This window comes from Dipodomys spectabilis, unplaced genomic scaffold (genome assembly GCF_019054845.1).
Source record: "Dipodomys spectabilis isolate Male_0828 unplaced genomic scaffold, ASM1905484v1 ptg000024l, whole genome shotgun sequence".
NCBI lineage: Eukaryota > Metazoa > Chordata > Mammalia > Rodentia > Heteromyidae > Dipodomys > Dipodomys spectabilis.
In genome coordinates this window covers 14,936,800-14,963,457 of record NW_024870701.1, presented here as the reverse complement: position 1 = coordinate 14,963,457, position 26,658 = coordinate 14,936,800, and the positions used below count along the sequence as shown (strand labels likewise).

Sequence of the window (26,658 nt, the reverse complement as noted above, 5' to 3'; positions counted from 1 at the left end):
CCACTCCTCTTCAACATAGTCCTAGAACCCTTAGCCAGGGCAATAAGGCAAGAAAAAGACATTAAAGGGATCCGCATAGGGAAAGAAGAAGTGAAACTATCCCTTTTTGCAGACGACATGATACTATACCTCCACGATCCCAAAAACTCCATCCCCAAACTTTTAGAAATCATAAGTCACTTCGGCAAAATAGCAGGATACAAAATAAACCCACAAAAATCAGTTGCCTTCCTATACACTGATAACGCACAGGAAGAGAGGGAAATAAAGGGAGCAACCCCATTCACAATAACCTCCCAAAAAATAAAATATTTAGGAATTAACCTAACCAAAGATGTAAAAGAACTATTTAATGAGAACTATAAAAAGTTAAAGAAAGAAATTGCAGAAGACACTAGGAAATGGAAAGACCTCCCATGCTCCTGGATAGGCCGACTTAATATAGTAAAGATGGTGATACTTCCAAAATTAATATACAAATTCAATGCAATTCCTATTAAAATCCCAATGACGTACATCACTGAAATACAGAAAACAGTCCAAAAATTTATATGGAACAACAAAAGACCTAGAATAGCCAAAACAATTCTAGGGGATAAAGACAATATGGGAGGGCTATCCATGCCGAACTTCAAACTCTACTACAGAGCTATAATCACAAAGACAGCATGGTACTGGCACAAAAACAGACCCGAAGACCAATGGAACAGAATAGAAGATCCAGATATAAATCCACAGGCCTACAGCCAGCTGATATTCGACAAAGGAGCCAAAGACATACAATGGAAGAAACACAGCCTCTTCAACCGCTGGTGCTGGGAAAACTGGGCAGCCACATGCAGAAAACTAAAAGTGGACCCCAGCCTATCACCATGCACCAACATCAACTCAAAATGGATTAAAGACCTTAACATTAAACCTGAATCTCTGAAACTACTGCAGGACAGAGTAGGAGAGACACTTGAACTAATAGGCACAGGAAGGAACTTCCTGAACAGAGTCCCAGGGTCACAACAAGTTGGAGAGAGACTCGACAAATGGGACTACCTTAAAATAAAAAGCTTCTGCACAGCTAAATCTATCGCAACTAAGCTAGAAAGACAACCAACTAATTGGGAAAAAATATTTACCAGCAATATATCAGACAAGGGGTTAACATCCTGTATATACAGGGAACTCAAGAAACTAATCCCTCCCAAACCTAACAAACCAATTACTAAATGGGCAAGGGAACTAAAGAGGGACTTCTCAAATGAAGAAATAAAAATGGCAAAGAAACACATGAGGAAATGTTCATCATCCCTGGTGGTGAAGGAAATGCAAATAAAGACAACCCTGAGATACCACCTTACCCCAGTCAGAATGTCCCACATCCACAAATCAGCCAACGACAAATGCTGGAGGGGATGTGGAGAAAGAGGAACCCTATTACACTGCTGGTGGGAATGTACACTTATACAACCACTTTGGAAAGCAGTCTGGAGGGTCCTTAGAAAGCTAAAGATTGACCTCCCTTACGACCCAGTCATACCACTTCTAGGCATCTACCCTGAACAACAGGAACCAATATACAAGGACACGTGCACCTCCATGTTTATTGCAGCACTGTTCGCAATAGCTAGGATATGGAAACAACCTAGGTGCCCCACCACAGATGAATGGATTCAAAAATTGTGGTATCTATACACAATGGAATATTATGCAGCCATTAGAAATGACAAAATAATGGCATTTGCAGGGAAATGGATGGAGCTAGAAGGAATCATGTTGAGCGAGGTAAGCCAAGAACGAAGAGACAAACGGTACATGGTCTCCCTCATAAGTGGATGCTAAATCCAAAAGGTTAGTGATACGACAAAACTAACAGGACTTAAGAAACAAAGAACTCCCGCTCATCTGGTTGAACCACTACTAAATATCCTCATGCTGCTGATCACAATATGGTATATAACATGTGAACACTGTTATATATTACAGACTGTGGTAGACAATTTGCTCCAGGGAAGTTAGAATGAACTTGTGACTTTGAAATTATGTAATCATTTAATCACAATCAAAAAAAAAAAAAAAAAAGAACCTCGGGGAAGGGAGGGAGGGAGGGGATGGTAGGGGGAAAACAATGGAGGGGGTAACAATGTTCAAGAGGAAGTGTACTCATAACCTCACTCATGTAACTGTGACCCTCTGTATAGTAGCTTTACAATAAAAAAATAAAATAAAATTAAAAAAAAAAAAAAAAAGATCCTTTATAGTGTCCCAACAAATACTTGGGAGACTAAAGGAAGGAAAGACTACCAAGTAAAGCATTCACAAATAGGACAAGGAGCTATATATTATTATAAGAAATATTTTCTGTTCGGTGCCAGAAGAAAATGTCTAGAATTCTAGCTACCCAGGAGTCTCAGATCTGAGGATCATGGTTGGAAGTCAGCCTAGGCAGACAAATCCTCAATTCTCTTCTCTCCAATTAACCAGCAAGAAGCTAGAAGTAAAGGCATGGCTCAAGTGGAAAAGTCTAGTAAGTGTGAGGCACTAAATTTTAACCCCTGTAACAACCAAACCAAACCAAACAACAAAAGCCCTAAAAAATCAGCAAAATAAGCTGGTGTCTATTCTGTACAACATACTGAATATTAAAGGAAGGTACTACTAAAAAAGAAAAAATGGTCTCCAGTAACCTGTAATATATGGCTTATAGAAACTGAAAGAGAATGCTCTAGTCATTCTCTTTTGAAAACTAACAAGGGCTAATGTTAGTCTGAAAAGCAAAACTCACTTTCCTATGCCCAGAGAAAGGGATGTCAGTCTATCCCAGTAAAACATGGTTTATAAACAACTTAACGAATCCAGGAAATAGCTTACTAAGAATAACTCAATGCTTGTTAGGCTTTTGTTTTTGTTAGTTGCGGGGCTTGAACTCAAGGTGCTGTCCCTGAGCCTCTTTGTGCTCAAGGCTGGTTTTCTACCACTTAAGCCACAGTGCTAACTTCCAGTTTTTGAGTGGTCAGTTGGAGATAACTGTCTCATGGGGTCTTTTCTGCCCGGGCTGGCTTTGAACTGTGATCCTCAGATTTCAACCTCCTGAGTAGCTAGGATGACAGGCATGAGCCACTGGTACCCAGCTCCAGTGCTATTTTAAAGGGGCTACCATGATGGCTTCTTAGTGCAGTCTCCAAAACAGGGCCTTGTGACAGGAAATAGAAAATGTATGCCAATTTTGTATCAGGGGTTTTACTTTTTACATCCAAATCCCTCAGACCATTTGTCCCGAGAGATATGTGAATGGAAGGATTAAGAAACTAGAGATTAGTAATCCTACTAATCTAGCTCAGGATTTTGGGCATTATACATGCTTCCTTTGGTGTTGATAAAAGGCCAGGGACAAGTGGCTTTCCAGTTCCTGCATTTAGTAATAATATGGCAACTCTCTCTGACTTGAAATCCTATTGTAAGTGGGAACATTTTCAAAATGTAGAAGCTCTTTTCTAAGCAAAAGAAAACTGCAGGCTGTATTCTGATGTTTTAAGCATTAGCAGTACTAAGAAATTCGATTTCTTCTATATACTATACAATTTGAATTTGGTTTGTGAAAACCTACCGTGGTTCAGTATTGCACAGAGGAGATAAGAACAGAAAGTGCAAGGCCACATCTGTGATATGTGAGAGGTAATCTAATAAAAAGTTGAAAAGTATAGGCTCTAAAGTCAGTATCAATCCTGAGTCCCTTACTTATGGTGATCCTGGCAGGATTCTCAGTACACTATCCTGGACTTAGTACTTAGTTCAGTACTGTCTTGTAGTTTTTTAAACTCTAAAATGAGGACATTAGTGATTTAACTTTTAGGTTTGTTGTGAGGCTGAACTGAACACATACTAAATATTTATAACCATTGGTGGCACTTTCTATGTACTCAATAAATATTCACTAAAAACACAGGTGACAGTGGTTCACATCTGTAATCCCAGCTACTTGGGAGGCTGAGATCTGGGAATCTTGGTTTGGAGCAAGCATGGGAAGAAAGGTATGAGAGACTCCATTTCCAATTAGTCAGCAAAAAAGCTGGAATGGAGGTAAAGTTCAAGTGGTAGAGCACTAGGTGAGAATAAAAGTGCAAGCACAAGGCCCTGAGGTTATGCCTATGTACATCAGCACATATTCATGAGGATCACTGACTCCATTAAAATGCTCTATTTCCCTTAAATTTCACGAAAAAAAATCTGTGCACATTCATTTTAATTATTAAGATATACAAAAGCTGGATGCTGGTGGCTCATGCTTGTTGTAATACTAGCTACTCAGGAGGTTGAGACCTGAAGATCGCAGTTTGAAGCCAGCTGAAGCAAGAAAGTCTGTGAGACTCTTATCATTAATTTATCACCAGAAGTGGAGCTTTGACTCCAGTGGCAGAGTGCTAGCTTTGACGAAAAACGCTCAGGGAGCTCAGGGACAGCATCCAGGCCTGGTGCACGCACGCACGCATGTATGCACACACACACACACACACACACACACACACACACACACTCAGAGTTATACAATAATAGCTTTAGAATTGTTTATAAGTTTTAATCTCTAGGCTTTACAAGATTGTAGTTAGAAAAAAAATACAAATGCTTTGATTTTAAAAAGGCAAAATAATTAAGAAATACAAATTGAATTAGTATCTTTCAAAAATAGTGTCTCAGTAGGCAAACAACAGGACAGAAATGCAAAATATATGGCTCTTCCACACACTGTCAAGAGATTCCCACTGGAAACTCTTAATTTTCATGTGTTTCTGCTCTACACCCCGTGTTTGCAATTATAGGTATTCTGTCTCATGGCAAGGCAGAGCTTTACTCACATGCTCTGTTGTGGTTTTATCATCCTAAGGGGTAGGTATTATGGTGTAGATGTTTGTGTCCCTTACCCTCCCAATTCATGATCCCCAATGAGACTGCACTAAGACATGGAGCACATTTAGAAGGTGATTATGCATGAAGGCACAGTCTAGATAGGAATGGAATTCCTACCTGTAGCTGAGGCCCAAGGGAGCTTGCTTGCTTTTATCACCTGAAGAGCCAACACAGTAGCTACCATATACGAACAATGCCCATGAGAAATGTTTTTTTTTTTTTTTTTCGAGATATGGAATCTTCCAGCACTCTGTTCGTGGACATGCCAGTCCCCAGAACTTAGGAGGATTAAATTTTTATTGTTTATATAGCCAAATTGGAAAAAGTAGGGAAATTCAGTTGTTTCTTCAAGAAGAAAGTATCGTATGGCAACCAGTGTCTGTTTTACATATGACATATGATAGAACTGAAAGAGCAAAACCCACTTATACTTCTTCCAGGGAAGAGATCTCCTTTAAGAATTCACTTGGTTGAGCCATTGAAATGTTTCTTTATGATTTTTTCAGGTCTCAATGCACCTAAGGGAGCAGCCACTAAGTGGTATGTAGCTGAGAGATAAGTTAGTTTCTTAATGTGAACAAGCCAAAGGCACAGAATGTCAATATGGGCCAGGGATTGAGCAAATGGTATAAACATTGTTCTACATCATATTGAGGATGGTTAGCATATTTTGGGAAAGAAGCTTTGTCAGTTATGATGTTGGTAAGAAATGGACTTCCTTCCTGTATTGAGCTGATAGTGCATGATCTCTGAAAATACACTTGGTCCTTGAAGGGATGGGTAGCGGATGGAGGGCCTGTGTCTAACTGAGTGAGGAGGTGGAGATAGCGGTATCAAGCAGGTACCTGCTGGGAAGTTGTCAGAACAAATAAAAATGTCTCATCTTGATGGGAAACCAAGAAGGGGCAAAAGGGTCCCTGTGCCTTCTCTACTGGGTCTGGGAAAACGAATACCATCATGAACACCTTTTTTCCTTTGTGCTGATACTGGGGCTTAAACTCAGGGCCTGGGTGCTGTCCCTGAGCATTTTTTTTTAAATTTTATTTTATTTTATTTGAGAACATACTGTACAGAGGGGTTACAATTACATGGGCAGGATAATGCATTGCAGCCTCCTCCTTTGTTTACCCTTCACCTTCCTTCCCAGCCTCCCTCCTCCCCCCCACCCAATCATACCACCCCCCCCTGAGCATTTTTTTAACAGACTAGCATTCTACTAATTGAGCCACAGCTGACTTTATTTTTTTTGCTGGTCCTGGGGTTTGAATTTAGGACCTGGACACTATCCCTGAGCTTCTTTGTGGTCAAGGCTAGCACTCTACCACTTGAGTCACAGTGCCACTTCCAACTTTGAGTAGTTTATTGAAGATAAGAGTCTCGACAAGAAATGTACTGGTTACCTTACTCATGTAACTGTAACCCCTCTGTACAACATCTTTATAATAAAATAAAATAAAATAAAAGAGTCTCACAGACTTTCTAGCCCAGGCTGGCTTTGAACCGTGAGCCTCAGATCTCAGCCTCCTGAGTAGCTACGATTATAGGTGTGAGCCACTGGCACCCCACTCATTTTTGGCTTTTTGATAATTATTTGGAGATAAGAGGCTTACGGACTTTCTTTTCTCAGCCTTGGCTGAAATCCTCAAATCTTAGCATCCACAGTAGTTAGGATTACAAGAATGAGCCAATATGAACCACCCAACCATAAACAGTTTTCATATTAGAGGAGATATTAAAAAAAACCCACATTTCTTAGAATAAATTATGGCTTTGGGTGAGATCAGTACTGTGGTTAAAAGGTAGATTTTTCTCAAAAGATACATGGTGATTTGCATCTCAGTAATATTAAAGAAAAGGAAATCCTTCATTAAGGCCCAGGTCTCAGGCAAAGGTTAGGATTCTGCAGTAATTTAACTTCTTGACTGTTCAGATTCTAGTTAAGTGCTGGCTAAATAAAAAGCATCATGCCTCCATCAGAAAGAATGACATTGCCCCATTTGCTAGGAAATGGAAAGACTTGGAAAAAATTATTATTAAGTGAATGAAGTAAGCCAGGCCCAAAGAAACATAGGTCCCATGGTTTCCCTTATTTGCAACAACTAGTATATGTCTGAGTCAAGCAGAAAAGGTCAGATAAGTTGATGTTAGGGGAATTAACCCTAAGATAAGTATTCATATGTTTTTTTTTCTTTCATGCAATTGTTTCTAACACATTTATAAGATGATTTCTATGTTGCTTTGTATATCCCGCCCCCATGATATAACCCCTGCTTTCACTGTATTTGATGGTGGTATAATTTGTGGAGGGGAAGGGAAAAAACCAAATCGTTTAACTAGGGATACAGGTGGACTCATTGCAACAATGAGATGTACAAGTCGTTATGTTGAAAGTCGAAAACGAACTTTACAACTTTGGTGGGGGGGATCGGGTGGGGGAAGGTGGAGGGAGGATGGGAAGGGATGGGAAGGGGAAACAAAGAGGAGGCAACAATGCTTGATAAGAAATGTACTCATTATCTTGCCCATGTAATTGTAACTCCTCTGTACAGTACTCTCACAATAAAAAAAATAAAAAGCATCAACATGTTTTGTAGCAATATTAACAAAATCCTGTCTATACAATGTTAACTTCACAATATCTAGTATACAATGCAAAAATTATTTGCTATACACAGGAAAAGATAATTAGCAGATGATAACTGTGATGTGGCTAGGATAGGAGAGTGAGGAGATAAGTAATTTAAAGCAGTTACCATAACCATGCTCAGTGAACTAAAGGAAAATATGTTCATAATGATTAAAAAGGTAGGGAGACTTAGCAGAAAAAGTAAAAACAAACAAAAAATGTTTAAAGACTGAGAACTAAGGCAGGATGTTGTGACACACACCTGTTAGCCTAGTTACTTGGGAGGCAGAGAAAGGAATATTTTGGTAAGAGGTCAGCCTGGGGGCCCAAAAGACCTTATCTCAAAAAACAAGCTAAATACAGTGCAGCTTCATGGGAGGTAAAGGTCGGAGGATCCTGGACCAAGGGCAATACTGGACAAAAACACAAGACTATCCAAAATATAACTAAAGAAAAAGAAGAGGAAGAAATAGAAGCAAGGGAGTAAGAGGAAGGCTGTTCATGGCTCAAGTGGTAGATCACTTGCCTTAGCATGCATAAGGGCCTGTATTCCAAATCCTAGTACTGCCCCCTCTCCCAAAACTCCCCGCAAGCCCAAACTTGAAAAACACAACAACTAAAATATTGACATATAGAAGGAATGAGGTTAAGCTTGAATATACGTGAACAGAAATCATCTAATCTAAGAAGAGAAAACAAACACTGGGAAGAAATCAATATCACATCAGAAATCCATGGCATGGCTTCTAAAGCTCAGCATATGTATAAACAGAGTCCTAGGAGAGCTGGATGGAAAGAATGGAACTGAGAATGTATCTGAAAAAATGCTGCAGAAAACTTCTTGCAGACATAAACTTATAGTTCCAAGAAGTGTATTAAATGATGATTAGGCATATCAGTCATATTATACTTAATTGCATTAAATATAAGTGTGCTGAACAATCAAAAGGCAGATCACCAAAATGAATATACAAGACTATCATATGCTAATATAAAATATAATTTAAATGTAAAGTCAAAGGTAAATGTAAAGTTAGCTTATCACATGGAGCTATATGAAGCAAACAGTAGGTGTAACAAAGCTAAAGAGGCTATATTATTAAAATAAAATAGCTTCTCTTTATATGTATGTATGGGGGTTGAACTCGGGGCCTGGGAACTGTCCTTGAGCTTCTTTTGCTCAAGGCTAGAACTCTACCACTTGAGTCACAGTACCACTTCTGGCATTTTCTGAGAAATTTGTTGGAGATAAGAGGCTTATGGCCTTTCCTGCACCATCTGGCTTCAAACCAAGATCCTCAGATCTCAGCCTCCTGAGTAGCTAAGATTACAGGTGTGAGTGATCAGCAGCTAGCTAAAATAAATTCTTAAGACAAAAAATATTTAAAAAACATAAGCTCAATTCAACAAAATAACAACAATAATGAATATGGATGTAGCTCAGAATGGAGCAGTAATAAAGCAGAAAGCAAAAATAGATAAAATTAAAAAGAAAAGACAATTTTAAATTGCATTAGGAGAACTTAACATTTTTTGCAGCAACTATTAGAAATAGGCAAAAAAATCCTGTCAAACCCATGCAGGATATATTAATTACCTGGAGCATACAGATATTTCTAAAACACAACCAACTACAGAATATACATTTTTTTCCAAATCCATGTGGTACAAGAACTAAGAGAACCCATAGTCTGGGCCACAAAACCAAAACCAGAGTGAGGATAAAAATCATAGCTATCTTTTACTATCATTCTTAAAAAACAAAACAGAAAAACAAAGTAAAAGTAATTTTCCTTTCCCATATGAAGGTGAGAGGTGATATTTACTTAAATTGTAGATGCCAAACAAATGCTCATACACTGCTAACCAAATAAACATGGTCACATCAAAAGGATATTGAATGCAGTCTTACAGGATCCAAAATAAAAGATAATTGAGTGAGTGTTCAAATTTTCAACAGATTAAAATAAAAGTTAGGGTTTATTTAAATCTACAGCTAGGGATTTAATAATGATTACTCAAATATCTGATTTTATTATGCTTCTTAGGTTGCTTCTTTTGTGAAACCACTTCTCTAGAATTTTTATTAACCTGATTTGAAGGCAGAAACATTGGTCTCTAAGGAAAAGAGAAAGCTGAGACTCAATTCCCATAGCAACTCTAAATCCATCACACTATATTTGTATATGGGAGTTTGAGTTAAATGCATTAATATATGTGAATTTGCAATATGTCTAAGCTATAGTTGCTATAGAAACCATAACTCTGAATTTCCTTTTAAGTTTAGTAAGTGCTTACACATAAAAAGTGATCTCCCCAGGCAGCTATCTTGAGTTGCAGATATGGCTCATAGCAATATATGTATAAATGTCATGATTCACAATGAAGTATGCACTTAATGTGTATCTATCATGTGAAATGTATGTTCTTAATGTACGCCCCTGGTTGGCAGGGCAAAAGCAAATCAAGATGTAACTCATCAAACTGTAGACAGAATAAAATTCACCTGGCAGTCTTCTACCTTTATGTGGCACTTGTTACATTGAAGTTGGTTATAGTGTAGTAGGTCAGTCAACTACACACAAACACCAAACTACTTGATGGCTTCTCTGAGTCCACGGAAGAGAAGCTTTTATTGCTATTGAAGTGGTGGGGAAATCTAGCATGTAGCCACAAAACATCAAGGATACAGAGTGTATCTATGTTTATACAAAGAACCAGCTGGGGTATGTGGCAATGCAATCTAAGTACTCTGGATAATATAAATGCACTTTTTTTTTGGGGGGGCCAGTACTGGGGTTTGATTCAAGGCCCAGTCCTTAGCATTTTCTCTCAAGGATGGTGCTTCACTCGAGTCATAGTTCCACTTCCAGCTGTTTGCTGGTAACTGGAGATAAGAGTCTCATGGACTTTCCTGCCCAGGCTGGCTATGAATCATGATCCTCATATCTGTCTCTTGAGAAACTAGGATTACAGGTATGAGCCACTAGTGCCTGACAAAAAGCATATCCCATCTTCCCTCCCTGCCCCCTGCCTCCCCCGCCTCCCGCCCTGCCTGCACTAATGAAAATCCTAAGGTCTCAGGTATTACACACGTTGTGGACAGCTGAGAAATGGAGCTATTTTAATTTTTAAGTGGAGTCCACACTGTTAGGTTCTTTCATAAGATTTTAACAAGTTTACGTCTGTGTGTGTGCGTGTGTGCGTGTGCACCCTGGGGCTTGAACTCAGGGCCTGGGGCTGTCCTAGAATTTCTTTTGCTCAAGTGGTACAGTGCTAGTCTTCTGAGAAAAAGCTAAGGCTACTAATTGGAGATGCAAGTCTCATGGACTTTCCTGCCTGGGCTTGGCTACTAACTGTGATCCTCAGATCTCAGCTTCTCAAGTAGCAGGGATTATAGGAGTAAGCCACTAGTACCCAGCTTTTTTCTTTTTTTAAAAAACTGATGCTTGGACTCTCTTGGTTCCTACCTCTTTATGTTTAAATTAAGAAAGAGCAAATCAACTCTGGATAAGTACCCTAGAAACTCTCTCATGAATAAAGTGCATTAATTTTATAGCTTAGACTTTATAACATGTATTCTGACTCTAGAAGACATTTTATCTTATATTTTTTTTGGCTGTGTTCCCAATATCTGGACACATGACTTCTAGAACAATGAGCCCTTAAATTTTTTTTTATCCTATTAGGGCTTTTAATAATAATGTTCTACATGTGATGTCTATCCTGCTGTAACTGTTCTCCGGTATAAATTTATTATCTCACAATGTTCAATAAGCAAACATTATTTATTATTATTATTTTTTCCAGAGCTGAGGACCGAACTCAGGGCCTTGCATTCGCCAGGCAGGCGCTCTTCTGCTGAGCTAAACCCCCAGCCCCTCAAACATTATTTATTAAGAAGGGAGTGATTAATTTGGTTTCTGAAAATATTCCTTCTCCTTGATTAAGGTAATGAGGTAAACATGGTCCAGGAATTAGGAAAACTGCTCTCAGGAATTACTGCATTCTGGATCTTTAAAAACAAAATTTATTATCTGTTGACTTTAATGGGTTTCTTGAGCTTTGTCACCTGAGAGTTTTAAGCTCTGGAAAATATGTATTTCTCTTTCAGGTTCAAATGGCACAAGTTTTTATGCAGCTTTTGTGAGATGAGGAGGGGATTCCTGGCAAATGAGGCCAGGCTGCCGAGCAACAGCCTCATTTGTAGGAGGAGGAATGTTAGAGCCAAGGTTAAAAAAAAAAATTAAGGCCATGTTATGAGATCTAATTTCACTAGTAAAACATGAAACATAGCAGCTGAGTTTTATCATGGATCTGTCCTTCTCTAACAGCTCTAGAAAATGACATTAAGATGAAAAATGTCAGCCACCATTTTCTCCTCTCCTTGTCCTCCCACGCCATGTGTTCCTAGATTCCAAACGCTGGGGAGGACCATCCTCTTCTCTGCTCTAGGTCCAAGACTGATAAAAGGTACTGTAATTAAAGCACATGGCCAACTTGACTATATGAATTTTTCCTTTCCAAACTTCAGAGTTGGTTTTTTTTTTCTGGCCAGTCTTGGGGCTTGAACTCAGGGCCTGGCACTGTCCCTGAGCCTCTTTTGCTCAAGGCTAGCATTCTACCACTTGAGCCACAGCACCACTTCTGGTGGTGCTTTTTCTGGTTATGTGGTATTGAGGAATTGAACCCAGGGCTTCATGCATATGAGGCAAGCACTCTACCACTATGCCACATTCCCAGCCCGTGTATGTGTGTGTGTGTTTAAACAAATATTTCCCATCACTTCTGCTCTGGGGACAAAAGAAAATCTTCTCTTTAACCCTCTGGCCTCATTTTCTCCTTCTTGCTTCAGTATATGTTCCTCTAGTTTCTCCACCCCCAACTTTCTTTCTTTTTGTATTTTCAATTATTGTTTCTCCATGGATTTCTCTCCCATCTTATAAGTCTTGATAATTTTTTCTTTCCAAAAACCAAACTGAAGCAGATAAACACCATTTTCCTCCCAATCTCAATCTCACTTCTTGAATTTGTTCTTTTTCCTATAGTAAAACGTTCTTACTCTCTTTAATAATTCCATGACAAATTTGTGAAAGGCTGAATCTACTCCTACTCTGTCACTGTTGTAATCCTCATGGCAAATTGCTACAACCAGGGGTAAGCTCTCAGCATCTTACTGGACCAGTTCTCTGAAGGACTATTAATCATCCCCTAGGAATCAGATTTCCTTGACCTATTTTAAGGATTCATCCACTTTCATATTTCCATAATTAATATGCAGCACTGTTGGCCACCCTCTTCCTAGAAGTTTCCTACTGTTTGTTCTCTGTTACTGAGGTATCCTGGTTTTCTTTCATTTTTTTTCCTTCTTCTCTTCCCTTCCTGTTCGCTCTGGTTTTCTTTTTTGTCTCCTGTTTTTCTTACTTCTCTTTTCCCTTGCCTTTTGCCTTTCCTCTTCCCTTCTCTTTCTGGCTTTCTTTTGGATCTTCATCTTTTCTCTTAACCTTGCTTTCCCTGCTTTCTCCTTACATGTATGTATGGATTCTCAAAGATCTTAGTTTTCTTTTCTACAGAGATCACCCATTCTACTGAATCTTTCTACTGAATCACTTCCACACGGTGCAATCCAATGGACTCCAACAGACCTCATGGTACATGAATTCTCAGTAGATTCAGAGACTGGAGGATTATTTTGCTTCCTTCTTTTTGCTTTCCTGACACATCACTCCCCAGTTTCCTCTAATCTTCCTAATCTTCCCAGACAAGCTGTTCCCTCTCTTGTTAGCTATGGTAGTCAGAGTTCAAGATTCCCACTCCCCAGCCCTCCCCTCCCCGCCCCCCAGTGCTTTGGGGCTTAAACTCGGGGCCTAGGGGTGGTCTGATCTCTAAGCCTTTTAAATCAAGGCTAGTGTTTAACCACTTGAGCCACAGCTCCACTGCTGGCTTTTTGGTGGCTAATTGAAGATAAAGAGTCTCACAAACTTTTCTGTCCCGACTGGCTTCAAAACACGATCCCCAGATCTCAGCCTCCCGAGTAGCTAAGATCATAGGCATGCTCCACTGTTGCCTAGCTAAGGCTCTTCCTTTTTAGAGACTGTATTCAATTTTTCCCTCCAGTTCCATACTTTCAGAGCCACACTCCACTATGTGTACACGGGCACACATGCACAATACCCATAAATTGTCAACTTAGATTTCCTCCTAGATGATGCAAAGAAATTTCCAGCTCGATCTGTCAAGACAAACTTGAGATTTCTTTCCAAATCTGGTTTTCTTTCCTGAACAATATCCCCATCCTTCCAAGTGTGTGAGACAAACCAAGAAGTCATTCTTAACACTTTCCTTCCTTTCATATCAGTATCTACCATTACTAATATCCAACTTATTTTATCTTTTATATATCTTCCTGGCTTATCTATCTATCCCCATTTTAACTAATCCAAATGAATAAAAATGCATCTAAAATGCTGGCAAATACATTTATCAATCCTGTTATTTTTAAAACTATATTTTAAAATAAATACTTTTGAAGTATTTTAATACTTTTAAAATGCCAGATTGACAGTAGTCTCAGTTTTCCTGAACTATGCCTATCAATACAGAAATAAATGGGGAAAAAGGCTCCTTCTTCTTTTTTTTTTTGTCAGTTGTGGGGCTTGAACTCAGAACCTGGGTGCTATCCCTAAGCCACAGGACCACTTGAGGTTTTCTGGTGGGTAATTGGAGAGTAGAGTTTCACAGACTTTCCCACTCAGTCTGGTTTCAAACTGTGATTCTCAGATGTCAATCTCCTGAGTAGCTAGGAATAGAGGTGTGAGCAACTGGTGCTTAGCAGAAAAAGGTTTAGTAACAGTAAGGAAAACAACAGTTATACAGTTATTCATACCCAAGTGGTGCTATTAACCATTTCTCTCCCGTCCTGATTCTGGGCAGGGTATAAATAAGAGATTTGAATAGGGAACTGATTTTATAGGTTTGAACAATGGGCTCTACACTTGGAATTGAAACAAATGGCTCTAGAACTTTCACTGTTTAACTTTCCAGTATCCAACTGGTGTTTAGAATAGTGACAGTTCCAGAAGAACATGTTTTAGTTAGCAAAGTCTGCTTTTTTATGGAAAGGATATTTATAATATATTTTAGGGAGTCTATTTTTAAAGTTAAAAAAAATTTAAAAATTAAAAAAAAACTGAAGCTCTGGGTATTTATCCTCAATGACTTCACTAAATGAGATATCATTCCATTTTACTTGGAGACAAGATATACAGATCATACAATTCCTTTGACGGATGAGAAGTAATGATTGAGATTTAACTTCATAAATCAATTCATATTATGGGCTATACCACCAGTAAAAATATTTCAGGCAAAATCTAAACAAGACTACTTGAATTTTCTCAGAGAAACTAGATGTATTCTTTTTAGTAAACTTTCTGTAATATCTGCCTTTTTTTTTTTGTCAGTTGTGGGGCTTAAACTCTGGGTCTGGGTGCTGTCCCTCAGCTCTTTAGCTCAAGCCTAGTACTCTACCACTTGATTCACAATGCCACTTGTGGCCTTTTCTGTTTATGTGGTGCCTCATGCATGCGAGGCAAGCACTCTACCACTGAGCCACCTTCCTAGCCCCCCTCCCTTTTTTTCTTAGTAGTTTAAATCAAGATCATTAGATGTATGACAAATGGGCCATAGGAAGATTAGTGTGGTCACACAGACTATAATAAAAAGCATTCTAAGGCATTAAAACATTGACGACTGTGAAGAATCAAATCACAAACACAGTGAAATGCAGGAGGGTGTGAAGTGAACCAGTTTCACATTTTTTTACAATGGAGGTGATTCCTTGATTTCACTGTGACAATACCTGCTGTGGGGGAGTTTGCATGGTGAGACTTCTTGGGAAGGTTGAAAATCTGTTCGCCAGGGTCAGGGGGAGGAATTGCATCTTGCCCTTGTCGAGCCTCCACAGGGTCATATTCCTTCCCATCGTAGTTAGCATCGTAGAATTTCTTAAACCACTGAATAAAATCCAGGTTGTCCTGGAAACGTCCTTTCACTAGCTTCTCCACTGGAATCACCTGCAAGGGAAATGAGCGTGAGCCATGAGCCTAAGGCTTGCTGGTATTTAATACAACTCTATTGCTCCTCTAAATATTCCCACTTGCCTGCAATTCACGCTCTCCTTCTCAGAGAGGTGTACACTAGAATTAACATGATCTTTTTCATGTAATATGGTGAAAGAACTTATCCAAGAACCACATAGTTGGGTGTCTAGGAATATTTAATGCTTCTGAACTAAAAAATGATATGTTCTTTTCTGTTGAGAGGGACTGATCTGCCAGGTATGGTGGTACACACCTATAGTCCTAACACTTACGCTGCTGAGGCAGGAGGATTTTGAGTTTGAGGACAGCCTGGGTTACAAACAGTGAGGCCCTCTCTCATTAAAAAAAAAAAAAAAAGCAAATAAAATCAAACAAATCATTTAGAAAAGAAAAGAAAAAGAATAAAAGAGGAGCTTATAGAATTCTTATTGTTAAAGCATCTCCCATACAGACACAGGCCTGGGAGGTTATACTGTTTCAAGATTGATGGCTTTTCCTATTAGTCACACTTGACTCAGTTGTATTGGAGTAAATGCTTCTAAGGATTATAATTACTAGAGAGTACCAATGAATAAGATTCAAGTCAATACAAATGGATACCAAGCCAATGGTTCCTATGAAACAAAATGAGCTTTCCCAGAGCTTATTTACAATATAAAAAGACAAGTATGAAAACAACTAACCTCAATCCAGGGCCCAGAAATTCTTGGACCACCCAGAAACATAGCTCCCTGAGAATGGAGAGGGAAAGAGCTGCAGGCTGTCTAGGGGCTGGGGAGAGGTGCCTGGGGGGACAAGGCACACAACATTCACATGGGTTCCCAAGACAGGAAGCTAAGCATTTCATGGGGTAACCTCGCCCACTTCAACCAGAAGGCTCTATAAGTATTCCCGATAGGTGGCTGACATTAATATGGGAAGGCATTGGAATTATGACCAAGAAAAAAATGGGGTTGGATTACTTAGCTGAAATTGATCAGGCCACTATTTTCAAAAGAAAATGGAAAGGTAATGAACTCCCCAAACTGCACTATTACTAGACTTTACTTCACTGCTGGATAGGGATTCTACCATGAGAGAGTGAACAAACCAAGGGGTGAGGTTGTAAATGTGTAAGTATGAGACTTAGTGAGAAACCCAGTGCCCTGGGCACCAGACATCCCTGTGTGACATGTGAATGAAAGCTGCATGAATTCCACTTGCAGCAATGCTTTGCCATCTCTGGATCTCTATGCCATCAATGTCCTAAAATGCATCAACAGAACCACTTAGAAACTGCAGAAAGACTGTAAACATCAATGTCAACCGAAAGAGAAAAGGCAATGGAAGCATTTTTAGTGAGCCATAAAGGTAAATTATTAGTAAGAAATTTTTCCTTTTTTTGCAGTTAAAAGAGAAAAGAAACCAAGTACAGAACAAAATAAAAAGAAGCAGGCTTTTGAAAAGAACCATATTTCTCATAAAGGTTCTTCTGGTACTAGAGACTTTGGTGTTGATATTTCCTTTCTTTCTCTGGAAGAATTTCTGACACAGATTTTTGTTTTTGTTTGTTTGTTCTATCATGGGGGCCTGAACTCTGGGCCTGGGGGCTGTCCCTCAGCACTTCAGCTCAAGGCTAGCGCTCTACCATTTGAGTCAAGTGCCACTTCTGGCTTTTTCTGCTTATGTGGTGCTAAGGAATTGAACCCTGGGCTTCATGAATGAAGGCAAGCACTCTCCCACTGAACTACCTTTACAGCCCTCAACTGACTTTTCATTGTAATATTAACTTACTTTTTTATCTTCTAAGTTTTGTTTATTTATTTATGATTACTAGAAAGTGACAGTATAGTGCTTCTTATTGCATAAACAGCCGAATATACTTTTTGTGCAAGGCATGGAAATTTATAGTTTTAGATGATGTGGTATGTGAACAACTAAAAGGTGGCTGTTTCTTCTCAAAATTTTTGGCAATACCAGGATTTGAATCAGGGCCTCTTGCTTGCTATTGATGCTCTATCACTTGAACTGTGTGTTCAGTCCTATTTCTTGCTGGTTATTTTGGAGATGGGAATCTTCTGGACTTTTCATATCAGGCTGGCCTCCAACCTTAATCCTGCTTTCAGCCTCCTGAGTAGCTAGGATTATAGATGTGAGCCACCAGCACCTGGCAAAATGCACTTGCTTCTGTTGACTTAATCTCACATTCTCTGTAGGAATGTTACGTTTCAGGGGTCTAAGTTCCAAAGCTGAGGTGGCAAACAAAACTTTGCACAGAAAGGGTCTTGTTATACTCTTTGGGCTGTGACAGATATAAGAGGACTACACAGCATCATCTCATGGCAATTGAAAGCGAGAGGAGCCACAAGGGTACTGAGGCCAGGCTCAGTACTGCAAGACTTTTTCTTTGACATGCTTAACAACTGTTCATCCGTCCTCTTGTATACATATTATTACTAGACATACAGATAAATTCATTTGACATACAGTAGTGCCTTCAATACACCTATGGACAAGCGTTTCATTTTTTCAAATGTAGAAGCATAGATAGGAAGTTGAAAAAGACAAAAGAAGCACTATTGACTCATAAAATGAGAAAGAATCTGGTTTTGAATATATATCTTAACAGCTAACTGGAAATTAGCATTGTAAAAGGCTAAGGTGTGATAAAGAAAGTATATTTTATTGTATTAGAATATTGCTATGCTTCTAAGGTTCGTCTCAAACTCGTGGGCTTAGTGATCATCCTGCCTCAGACTCCAGAATAGCTGAACTACAGGTACGAACCATCAGGCTCAAGACTACACAATTTGAAATAAAAATTCTGAGAATGTTTGGCCAGATTTAATATTTTGATAAGAATGCATTTACTTAGAAGGAAAAAAACTGTATTAAATAAAAAATATAGCTGTGCCTGTAAAAAATATAGCTGTGCCTGGTGGCTCACACCTTTAATCCTAGCAATTTATGAGGCTAATGTCAGGAAGATCACAGTTCCAACCAGAGGAGGGAGGGAATAGTTTGTGAGACTCCGATCTCAACAGAAAAGGCTGAGCATGGTAGTACGTGCCTGTTCCAGAACAGTCCAGGCAAAAAGCAAGACAAAATTAAAAAATAACTGAATTACAAAAGGGCTTAGGTATGACTCATATGATAGAATAACTGCCTTGCAAGTGTAAGGGACTGAGTTAAAATCTCAGTGCCACTCTCAATATAGATATTTCACCAACTCTTTTTCCATTTAATGCCTCTCTCTTATAGCTTAGTATTCTATGTATTACTGCTATAATCAATTTATTACAAAGAAAGCTCTTCTAAGTTTATTCAAAGAGACATACCCTACATAAAGAATGTGAATTAATAAGCATACATCTGAATAGCAGTCCATAGGCAGAAAAGAGATTGATTAGTTTTAGGTAATAGTTTCTTATAGTGGATAAAGGACTCCAGCATTTAACTCCAGGTGAATCATTCTAGGATAAAATTAAGAAAATTCAAAGAGGGAAAAGGGAAATTTATGAACCAATATTGAGAATCTGAGGGTATTTACAATGCTGGAAACGTATTTTCCTCCAGTACTGGGGCCTGAATCAAGGTCTCATGCTTGCTCAGCTTACTTGCTGAGTTAACATTCTACTATTTGAGACATACCTCCAGCCCAGCTTTTTGCTGGTTAAGTTTAGAGATGGACCCTAGCAATTTTCAGCCTTCTGAGTAGCTAGGATGACAGCATGAGCTACTAGTGCCCAGCTGTTGTGCTGGTCATTTTGTATGTGTGTGTGTGTGTGTGTGTGTGTGTGTGTGTGTGTGTGTGTGTGAGAGAGAGAGAGAGAGAGAGAGAGAGAGAGACCTGGGCACTGTCCCTGAGCTTTTTTTCCTCAAGGCTGCACTTTACCATTTGAGCTACAGCTCTACTTCCATCTTTTCTTTGTGTGTAGTTAATTGGAGATGAGTCTCATGGACATTTCTGCTTAGGCTGGCTTCAAACAGTGATCCTTAGATCTCAGCCTCATGAATAGCTAGGATTACAGACATAAGCCACAGTGCCTGGCTTGTACTGGACAGTTTTACATGCATTCCTTCATTTCAACTTCATAACTATGAGCAAGACATTTCTAGACTTCTTTTATAGATGAGTAAACTCAGGGTAAAAGAATTCAAGTAACTTGTTCCATAATGAGCTGGGACTGAGAATCATGCTGTTCCACAGTAAGATGTTTTTCCCTGGAACAAAATATACAAAGAACCACAGAAACATCTGGAAAACATAAAAATTTCTCATCTGCAATAGTAAACATAGCTATTAATGTTTAAACACTTATAATTCCTGTTAAAAGTTTTTAGTCAAATGGTTGCAAGTTTAGACAATCTCTTTAAATTAAAACTTCATCCAAATATGGGAAGTTAGGATTGATGCTTTACAGACCCCAATTTGTTGAGATATCAAGAGATATTCCCATTTACAAGTTTATAGATTTCTGACAGAAAACAATTCTAAAGAAAAGTGCATTTTATTTATTTAATTTTTTTGGTGTGAGTTCTGAGGCTTGAATTCAGGGCCTGGGGAGCTGTCTCTGAGCTTTTATGCTCAAAGCTAGTACTCTACCACGTGAGCCACAATTTCAGTTCCTATTATTATTATTATTATTAAATGGTGATAAGGAGCCTCCCCAATTTTCCTGACCAGGCTGGCTTTGAACCATGATCCTCAGATCTCAGCCTCCTAGGTAAGTAGGACTACAGGCATGACCCACTGGCTCCTGGCTTGAACAGTTCGATTTATAGAGATAAAAGGGAATTTCATACCTTATCAACGTTCATTCGCTTAAATGATGCTTGCAGAAGTTTGAAATTATGAATATACTCATGCTCCAATTTTGCTTGAAATTTTACTTTCTTCAAACTAATGCAGCCTGGAAAGAGCATGTCCATGAACTGGCAATAAGCTGCTCCTGGAAAGAGACAAGAAAAGTACATGCATGAAGTCTTGCTGTGCCCAGAAGCAGTGGAGGATAGCTCGGTAGAAAATGACCAGGCTTGGAGGTACCATGATACCAAGCCCTTCCGGCTGCACATGCTCCCCTCCCCACTGCACTGAAGTGTGACACCTCACCTGCCCACTACCCAGCTACCTCACCTCATCTGCAAGGACTGGGTATCAGAGGATGCTCAACAATGCAGCACCTGCCACTTCCGCTGTGATTTGTAAGACATGCATGGAGCACCACAGCCATTGCACAAAACTTCATATGGGGATACCAAGGAAACAAGAGTTATTGTAACTTTTCCAAGCATCTTCTAGAAAAAAGGAACAGCTTTTCTTCTGCCTATCTATCATTCTGCTCCATGCCATCAAAATAAATAAGGGAAAAGTACAGAACATGAGAGAACTGCAAAACTTCTCAAGAAATATGTAGCTCAACACCATACATATTCTCAAGCTACTTTAACTCCATCTTGCAAAATAACTGCAGTGAAAACTGTAATACAAAGCCATCTAATATCCAAAACAGTGGCACAGCAATTTAATTCCAGCCCAGAGCAATGGGGTTCCGATATTAACATGAAACATGAAGACAAGGAGAATATGAAACGTATAAAAGTTCAGAATCATGCTGTTTATGACTGAAAAAGAATGTTTAATGAGTCCTCTGAGAAAATGGTCATAGAAAAAACTTTTTTTAAAAAGCCTTTTAAAACATGAACATTTCAACTAGAAATCTCTAGTAAGATCATGTTTACTTGATTTGCATCTTAACAGGACAGACTGAATCCAAAGGCACAATGATTCTTTAACAAGGAAGAAAAGTAACTGAGTGGCAAAAATAGGAAAAAGTGGCCATTTTAAAATTATTTTCGGTGTCAAGCTTGTTTAGTCTGTTTCTACATGTGCAGAGTGGGCTTTCTGGAACATGCAAGGTTTTCCTCATCCTTTATGTTGATGCTTCTGTGAGTTTTTCTCCTATGTGGGCAATAGAAGGACTCTCTCTATTCCTTATGCCCAACAGATATAGAAGAGCACACTTTACTGAGATGGACTCCCAGACAATGCCTGTTTTACAGGTAGGGGTATGAGGATGAGATATAAATCATAATAAAAATCTACAGTCTTTGTGACTGTCTTCCTCTTAGATGCTAATATCCTAAACGGTGAGTTTCTCATGAAGCAGATGGGTCTAACACAGTATAACAAAATAAACATGGGGGGGGGGGATACAGAGAGACCTCATGAACTGGGGGCATTCAATGATTCAGATCTTCCTTTCAAAATGTCACCCAGTGGAACAAATTCTAGTAAACATCACTTACACAGGTAGGTATGGAAACATGCTGGCTCATTACCTGCTCTGTGAGGTTATGTTCACATTTACTTGTGAGAAGCCTGACACTGTATTCTCACCAACCAACCAACCAACCAACCAACCAACCAACCAACCAACCAACCAACCAATCAGCTAGCGAGCCAATTTATTTCAATATAGGAGAGAAGGAAGGCAAAATCATCTCTAGTGTCATCATCCAAGAGATCTTCACTGGTTATTTTTTATCTATAACACTCTATAGTCTTTTTTGGAGGTATATATACAAATATATTTTTTCTTTAAAAATTGATAACACTAGAGATCAAACCCAGGGCCTGAGCATGCGAGGCAAGCACTCTACCACTGAACTATACCTCCAGCCCTGAACTTCTGTTTTTAACTTAACAGAACAGGATTTCCTTTCTGAGTTGTTTAATTCTCTACCAATATTTTAATGGATTTCTGATATTTATATCATGCTTAGCAACTTACTCTCACCAAGATCACATCAATATTCATGTGTAGTTTCTTTAAGTACTTTTATGATCTCACGTTTTACATTTAAATTCTGAACCCATGTGGAATTTATTTTGGTCTATGATACAAAGTATGGTTCTAATTTTAATCATTCCAAATGTTAGTGGAAATCTGTCATTTCTGGCTCTTTCTCTTCCTACCTGATTGATGCTACAGCGTGTTCCTCCTACCCCAGTGCTGAAGGTGGACACTCCTCTTTCTAGAACATGATTGAGCTCTGCCCCAGTCTCTGAGAGGGAGGAGTCGCAGAAACACATCCTATTAGAGGTTATTCATGGTGTCAGTAGTAGGTCTACAATCCTGAGCAGCAACAACAGACTGGGGACATCCCCCTAATTCCAGTGACCTTTGGAGGATGTTTTCCTAACTCCTTAGGGGCCTATGCTTCCTTCATCTTCTGAGCTTGGTTTTCCATTGATGCTGAGGTATCAGTATCTTTACTGTAAATGCCTTTGTGACTCAGATTGCCAGAAATAATTTATGCTGTTTTCAACCACAACTGCCAACTGGTAAAGCATGGCAGGGTATATTTCTTCATGATAAACACCATTTGGTGGGGGGGGGGGGGAGGAGGAATACTGGGTTTTGAACTCAGGGACTATGCTTGCTAGCAAGGCACTGGACCACTTGATTGACACCCCCAACCTTTTTTCCTTATTTTTCAGACAGGTTATCACATTTGGGGGTGGGGAATTTGGGCTTCGATTGTGATATGAGGAGCACTAATTTTTACCTTACTTATATATTACTATGTTATATATGGTAACATAAATAATACACAGAATATTATTTTCCTAATACATGTGCTTAAATCTCTTTCTAGACCTTAAATTGTTTTTGTCTGACTCTCTAATAGTCCCACAACCTTAGTTATCTAAACTCTATACCACGTATTCTGAAATATTGTGCAAATTTCCTCTTTATTCAAGAATTATAATATGTATTGTTTTTCCATTTTGGGGGTTTGTTGTCTATGACATATAAATAATGGCTTTTTAAAAAGTCATTTATTCACTCTTTATTTAATAACTTTTGGATAAAATTCATGTATTATAAAGTCCAATCTTTTAAGATATGCAATTTAATGATTCTTAATTTATTCACAGAATTGCACAACCATTGCCACTATATAATTCTGGAAGATTTTCATTATCACAGAAAAAACCCAAATCTTTATGCTCTCTCCACATTCTCTTCTTCCCCTAGGCCCTAGCAATATACAAATATAATCTACTAATCTACTTCCTGATACTAAGTCTTTACCTTTTCTGCACATTTTATATGAGTTGAATCATATAAGATGTGGCCATTGTATATAGATTCATGCAGGAAAGTTTTTTCAAGGTTCATCCATTCTGTAGTATGTATCAGAATTTTATTCCTTTTCATAGATAATATTCCATCCTACAAATATATCACATTTTATTGACCAATTTTCAGTTGGTGGACATCTGGGTTTTTACTATGGGCATATTTTGAGTAATGCTGCTATGAACATTTTTGTACACATTCTGGTGTGGACTCATTTTCAATTCCCTTGGCTACATACCTACAAGTGGAATTGCTGGGTCATATGGTACTTCCATATGTCCAACATTTTGCCAAACCATTTTCCAAAGCAGGTGCTCTTTTCCACAGCTATGTATGAGGACTTCAATTTCTCCACATCTTTGTCAATACTTGTTATTATCTAATATTTTGATTCTAGCTCTCCTAATGGGTATGCAAACAGAATCTCATATTGAAACCAGGTTGATTTCTCTAACGACTAAAGATACTGAACATCTTTTTTAATGTGTTCTGGTCATTTGTGTATCTTCTCTGGAGAAATATCTGTGTAAATCCTTTACACACTGTTTTTTTGTTGGTGGTAGTGGCGGTCCTGGGACTTGAACTCAGAGCCTAGCTACTGTCCCTGAGATTTTTTTTGCTCAAGGCTAGCACTCTATCACTTGAGACAGAGTTTCACTTCGGCTTTTTTGGTAGTTCTACTGGAGATAAGAGTCTCATGGACATTACTGCCTGGGCTGGCTTTGAGCTGCAAGCCTCAGATCTCAACCTCCAGCTGTGAGCCACCAGTGTCTGGCTTCCTTTGCACACTTTTAATTTTTTAAATTTATTATCTTTAAATAGCTGTGCAAAGAGATTTCCAGCTTTGCACACTTTCAAACTGAGCTATCTTTTTATTGTTGAGTTCTAAGAATATTCTCTTCCTTTCTCCCTCCTTTATTTTGCTCTTGGGCGGTATCAGGGATTGGACCCTGGGTCTCAAGCACGCTTCATGCTACATGCTACATTTTAGAGACCCCTCCTCCTCCCAGATCCACTTTGAGTTAATTCTTATAGACAATGTAAGGTTGAGTCCAACTTCATTATTTTGCATGTGAATATTGCTATCTCAGTAATATTTCTGAAAAGACTACCCTATCTACACTATCTTGGCATGCTGTTGAAAATCAATTAGCCATAAATGCATGCTTTTTATTTCCTGGCTAGACTTTCCATTCTATTCTATCGATGTGTCTATCCTTATGGTAATCACACACTGTCTTGATCACTGTGCCTTTACAGTAATTTTTTAAAAGAAAAGGAAGTCTTTTAACTTTGTTCTTCTTTCTTAAGATTATTTCAACTACTCTGTGTTCCTTGCATTTTTATATGAATCTTAGGATTTCTCAACTTGTACTAAAAGGGAGTTGAAATTTTGATAGGAACTGCACTGAAATCTATTAACCAGTTTGGAAAGTTCTGGTACATTAATAATATTCGATCTTCCAATTATGAACATGGCATGTCTTTTTATTTATTTCTTGCAATAATGCTTGCACTTCTTTTCTTATATTTACTACTTGATATGTTTTGTGTTTGTTTTGTACTGGTCCTGGGGTTTGAACTCAGGGCCTATGTACTATCCCTGAGCTTTTCCGTTCATGGATAGTGCTCTACTATTTGAGCCCAAACTCCACATCCAGCTTTCTGGTGGTTAAATGGACATAAGTCACAAGAACCTTCCTGCTCAGGCTTAGCTTCAAACCACCATCCTAAGATCTCAGTCTCCTGAGAAGCTAGGATTAGCGCTATGAGCCATCAGTGCCTGGTTTATATGCTTTTTAATGCTTTTATAAGTTATTTTAATATGCATAGTTTTTCAGATTGTTCCTAACTAATATAGAAATATAGTTGGTTTTTCAATCTTGTATCCTACAAATTTCTTTGCATAATTTATTCTAATGCTTTTGGTTTCTTTTTCTTGCCTTCTATCCTTGGCTAGAAACTCCAAGACAATGACAGCATATTAAATTATATCAGCTATCTTTTTGATGACCATGGAGAACATAAAAATGTTTTCTCATTTAATTCGTTGACATGCTCAATCATATCCATTATTTCCTAGTGCTGAATCATGTTTGTATTCCCCAATAAGTTCTACTTTGTGATGTATATGTTTCCACTACAGTGATGGCTTACATTCACAAATGCTTATGATTTTTACAATACATATTGGTAAGACAGTCCGTAATTTTGTGTTCTTTTGTTCTATTTTCTTAGCATAGTTCTTTTAGCTTTTAAAAATAAATTGGGAAATTTTCCACTTTTTTTTAAAGGTTGAGCACAAAAGTTTTGTTTGGTTTTGTTTTTTAAAAAAGAGGCTTGGTTATAATCCTAACTACATAATTTACTACCTTTATACCCTCAGCTTTTCACACACCTGCCCTATGCATTTCAGAACACATGAACAACAAATATGTGGAATAACTACTAAGAAACCACTAAGAAAAAGTGTCACAATTAGCATTCCAGTAAGTGGTACATGTTCAGGTGTTATGTCATAGTAGTTTCAAGAGTCAAAGATCCTTGAGAATTGACCTGTGGAATTATGTTGAAGACTTGTGTTGCATCTGGGTAAGTGTACTTGGATATGCTTTAACTTCTGGCTCACCGCATCTTTTAGGAGACATGCCACAAGTTCATTATAAGAGAATATTTTGAAATTAATTACTGCTACTAAGAATGTCTTCAAAGGTTCCTACAGTGGGACAAAACCTTTTTAGGGTATAACTTGAATAAGGCTGTTATACTCTGGTTCTTATCAAAAGTCAATCCTTGCATAGTGGTAGAGCACTTGGCTAGCTCAGTTCAATCCTTGGCACTAAAACTACAACAGCAACTACAGGTCAACCCACTATTTGTGCTGCAAATCACAACTCCTTGTCTT

At 38.5% G+C, this 26,658-nt stretch overlaps 1 protein-coding gene across 6 annotated transcripts in view; it reads right to left on the bottom strand.

The window, feature by feature from the left end:
- Mapre2 (microtubule associated protein RP/EB family member 2) overlaps positions 1 to 26,658 on the bottom strand; it is a 164,451-nt gene that overhangs the window by 31,431 nt on the left and 106,362 nt on the right. For all 6 annotated transcript variants that reach the window (XM_042675115.1, XM_042675114.1, XM_042675111.1 and 3 more), the window contains 2 exons: positions 20,410 to 20,555; positions 15,384 to 15,597 (listed from right to left, as the gene is read on the bottom strand). In XM_042675115.1, coding sequence (XP_042531049.1) covers positions 15,384 to 15,597; positions 20,410 to 20,555 — 360 coding nt within the window. The remainder of the gene's footprint in view (positions 1 to 15,383; positions 15,598 to 20,409; positions 20,556 to 26,658) is intronic.